At 32.7% G+C, this 4,045-nt stretch overlaps 1 protein-coding gene across 2 annotated transcripts; it reads right to left on the reverse strand.

The window, feature by feature from the left end:
• Window positions 1-327: 327 nt before the first annotated feature.
• Window positions 328-3,185, reverse strand: LOC137811362 (uncharacterized). Of its 2 annotated transcripts, none has more exons than XM_068613060.1 (4): window positions 2,816-3,185; window positions 2,607-2,685; window positions 2,443-2,511; window positions 328-763 (listed from the first exon to the last, which is right to left on the reverse strand). In XM_068613060.1, the coding sequence occupies exons 1-4, from the start codon at window positions 3,076-3,078 to the stop codon at window positions 665-667; spliced, it is 510 nt and encodes a 169-aa protein (XP_068469161.1). In that variant the 5' UTR covers window positions 3,079-3,185; the 3' UTR covers window positions 328-664. The 2 variants fall into 2 exon arrangements, with proteins under 2 accessions (XP_068469161.1, XP_068469162.1); XM_068613061.1 differs by having other exon boundaries at window positions 328-760; window positions 2,816-3,182.
• Window positions 3,186-4,045: the final 860 nt, after the last annotated feature.

Below are 4,045 nucleotides of genomic sequence, written 5' to 3' on the forward strand. Positions count from 1 at the left end.
TGTCGTTAACACCACACCCATATTAGATTATGCATTTCAAACTCACATGTTTAGATTCTTCAAGATATGTAAAAATGAAGGGTTTGAAAATTTATATATGTACTTTTTAAATGATAAACAAAAAATAGGTATTTTTGTTTGGGGTTATTTACCGTTTTAAACCGCAAACGTGAATACATACCATACTATAACATAATACTAATTGCTGTCTCTAGCTCCCAACAAAATTTCAAGCTTTTATATCGATTTTTCTTCCTCATACTATTATGAAATTTCATGAGGGTATATAATGTTCATATATTATCTTCTTGGCATTGACCCAATATATAATTTTCGGATGTTTCTTCCTCCATTCCATAAAATTTTCACCATATACAATATCTTAAACAGTTCAAAAGTCATTCAAAGTTGAATTGTGACTTCCTCAGACTTAGAATTAATGAGCCTATCCTAAATAAATTCATCTCAATATCAGGTAACTTGAAGCTGCATAAAATTCAGAAAGAATGATCATCTCCTAGCATTGATATTTTGATATGCCAGTGGTCTCTTCTCACATTGTTCCAGATCAAGGATAATTTACCAATCAGCAGAAGAAGCCTTTGACCTTCATTCAGATTTATTTACATGCTTCCAGATACCCAAGTATATACAATTCAAAGTTCTAGGATCCTTGGGATGATTTGTATATCCGATATGCAGCTATGCACATTGTGACATTTCCTATAACAGTCAGTGCCGCTTGAAGAGCCACCAATACCTGCAACAACCCATTAGAGAACCCCGATCATTTCACATCTTCACCACATTTCAAAGTCTATCACATTTTATTACAACATGGAAGGAACATATATGGTCAGTTATTGTAATTCAACACGACAATTTTCTGCATAGGGTAAGACTCATATATGTTGAAGATGACATCGATTAGAGATAAAAACATTTCATAATATATAAGTGGATTCAAACCTCATTTTATAAATCAATTTCGTAAAAATGAATTAGATTTAAAGTCCAGTTCTTAAGATGTCTCGACTAGAAATAATAACATTCCTTAGTATATATGGAGACCTCTCTTTAAATTGTAATTTATTTTTTCAGCTTCTAGATTTTAAAAAGAGAATTAATTTCACACCGCGATGATGAATTAAATTAGATTTCAGTTTATAAAACAGAATGATAAGCAACCAAAGTGGCAAAGCTTGGTCGAGCTACACCAAAAGGGTTGGCAACGTCTACCTTGGCCCTAACTCTGACCAAATTCAATCTTGCCCTGCCCCCAACACACTCAGAAAGAAGATATTTAATGTTTTTATAACTTGTTAATTCCTAGACAACAAAATGCTTTCAAGGACATTGGTTATACCTTAATTATAATCTAAATATTGAATAGCCAAAGTATTGTGTATTCTAAGTTCTGTAATAAGAAAACTTCCAAAGAAATTGGTGCAAAGTTAATGCTGAGTTTGGAAATGTTGTAAAACAGCACTCAAGCATACAACTCCAGGCTCTAAAGCTAAGTTTAGTTATCTAATGGTGAGTAGAATGAATGAGATAAAACAAAATGAAGTGAGATGGAGCAGCATTATCATTCCATTATTTAGATTTATTTTACGATGGAAAGGAAACGAAGACAGGTTCAAAGTGGATGCGAAGAAAAAAAAGGTTTATTTTATGGAATGGAATGCCTTTCATGTCATTTTAAACCATCAATTGAACACAGTCTTGTTCTATTTCATTCCTTTCCGTCAATCCAAGCGTAGCTAAGCTCCAAAGCCACATATAAGAGTCTTATTGAATTGGTCTCGCAGGATCTAGAAGTCAAGAGTTGATGGAGGTGCATTGCAAAATATAATTCAAAATTTCTCTAGTCAGGATGAGGAGTTGAGTGATCATTGCTACCATATATAAAATGTCAAACTGCATGTTCTTAAAATTTGTAATGTATATATGATGGGTGAGTATTAAGAGTTGGACTTTTAAGTCTAACTCAACCTTAAAAAATCGATTTACAAAAGGTTTGTAAGTTGATGTGAAATTTCTAACACACCTTCCTCACGCCGAGATTGTTAACTTATGTTATATATTTATGGATGGTCCGATATCATATGAACTAATAAGACCAACAAACTACGGATAAAATAGACTCTAAATGACTTTGATATCATATTTCGACTTTAAGCAAAACTCAACCTTATAAAACCAGCTTTTATAAGGTTAGGTTTGCACCCATTTATATAGTATAAAATATACTAATTTCTAGTCGAAATGAATCTTCAACTGGAAGAGAGAGATTCTGGCTCAATCTATACAGTAGATCAATGATGATGATTTCTGAGCTTCTTAAAAGAAAATGTTGCAGAGTTAATCGTGTAAATTGAGATTGGTCTAAGTAATAATAACAGAAAGTAGTTCTGCATTAAAGATGAAAAGCCCTCTTACCTCAAGCGACTCTGAGTTATAAAAGAAATGCCATGTGCACGCACAAAAAGCTCCACCAAGTAGAGGTACCTACAACAACAAAAAAAGTATGAGATGCAGGAATAGCAAATGATAGTAGAAACGAGGGAAGAAAAATAGAGAGTGAAGAAACTGAAGTCACTCACCATACCCCAAGAAAGGCCCTTCCAAGCTGGGTATCTAGATTTGTGCCCGTATTCCCACACCAAAGCCATGGCTATAATCCTTAAGAATTGGGTAAAAAAACAAGAAATGAAGAGAGTAAGCATAGGAAAATGCATCCATCATCGTGTAAGTGTGATGTGATAATAAATAACGTTAAAGCCAATCGAAACGATGGAGAAAGTGAAGTGACCATTCAGCGACACTGGAGACGTGAATGGCCCATGTGGGCAGAGAGAGGGCATTGGCGGGTTCTTGAAGTTGCAGTTGCAGTTGGAGACATGAAGCGGGTTCGACGAAGCTGAGGAAGTGGAACAGACCCAGTCCCAGGAAACCCGTTTTCAATTTGGTTTGAACTTCACACTTTACGCTTCCAATTCTACTGTCGCTCACTCTCGGCAACGGAATTTTCGAAGTACAAAGAGGTTTTGCCAAGTACAACGTTGCCGCCGCCATGGTTGGAGTCGGAGACAGTAACTGTAACTGCTTCTTCTAATGCTGCATCTTCGTTTTCAATCCACTCTGGTTCGGATAACACGCTTTCTCCTTCTTTCATTTCGTTTCTGTAAAATAATAATTAAAATGTTATTTTATAATTTGAAAATAAATCAATAGATCTTCAGAATTTAAAAGACTAGTTTAATAACTAGATATATTTTTTATCTAGCGAGTGGAAAATATATTTTGTTTTAATTACTTTCAAACCAGCTTGTTATTTTATAAATTATCAATCACTCTAGTTTCATTTCATTAGGTCTAATAAATCATGTAAAACTATTAATTGAATAAAAATAACACGACTGAATACACTTTATTTGGAAAATATTTAATGATTTTTAAATTTCATACAAAACATTGAAGGCATGTTTTTTAGTTTTTCTAGTGAAAGGATGAAAAAGGTAAAACAGATAATAAAAAAATTTGGCGAAGATACTTAGAGTCAATTTAATTTCGTGTTACAATTTTAAAAAAATTATTAAAATATAAACTGTTATGATTTTAATAAATTCTCACATTTTTTTTATGTCAAATAATTAATTTCTCATTCAAAATTGATTATAATTTAAAATGATTTTAGATAGAACTTAAAAATTCAATAAGCTTTTGCCGTATGCAGCATTAGATGCTGTTTTCTTATTTTTCCACTTAAGATGGGATTACGGAAACATAAAATTTTGGACAATAATTCCTAGGCTATTTACGCCCTCTCATTATTTCTTTTTGCACCTTCATATGATAAGTTTATAGATAGAAGACCCCTATCTTAGTATATAAAATTCTCTCTCTTTCATTCTTCTCATTGCATTCTCGTTTTCATTATTTATTAAGGCACTTTGTTTCTCTTTTTCTTCCTGGTTTCTAGAACATTCTTAATTTGTCAGTACATTCAATATTATGTAATCTACAACATACTTTTTAGATT

The sequence above is a fragment of the Phaseolus vulgaris genome, chromosome 2, assembly GCF_000499845.2.
Source record: "Phaseolus vulgaris cultivar G19833 chromosome 2, P. vulgaris v2.0, whole genome shotgun sequence".
Lineage (NCBI taxonomy): Eukaryota > Viridiplantae > Streptophyta > Magnoliopsida > Fabales > Fabaceae > Phaseolus > Phaseolus vulgaris.

Excerpts from the sequence above, each read along its gene's own strand:
- LOC137811362 (XM_068613060.1), bottom strand. The coding sequence starts at position 3,078 with ATGGCGGCGGCAACGTTGTACTTGGCAAAACCTCTTTGTACTTCGAAA. Across the intron at positions 2,686-2,815 it reads GTCTCCAGTGTCGCTGAATG|GATTATAGCCATGGCTTTGG; the intron begins GTCACTTCACTT and ends CCAATTCTTAAG. Across the intron at positions 764-2,442 it reads ATAACTCAGAGTCGCTTGAG|CAGGTATTGGTGGCTCTTCA; the intron begins GTAAGAGGGCTT and ends AATGGGTTGTTG.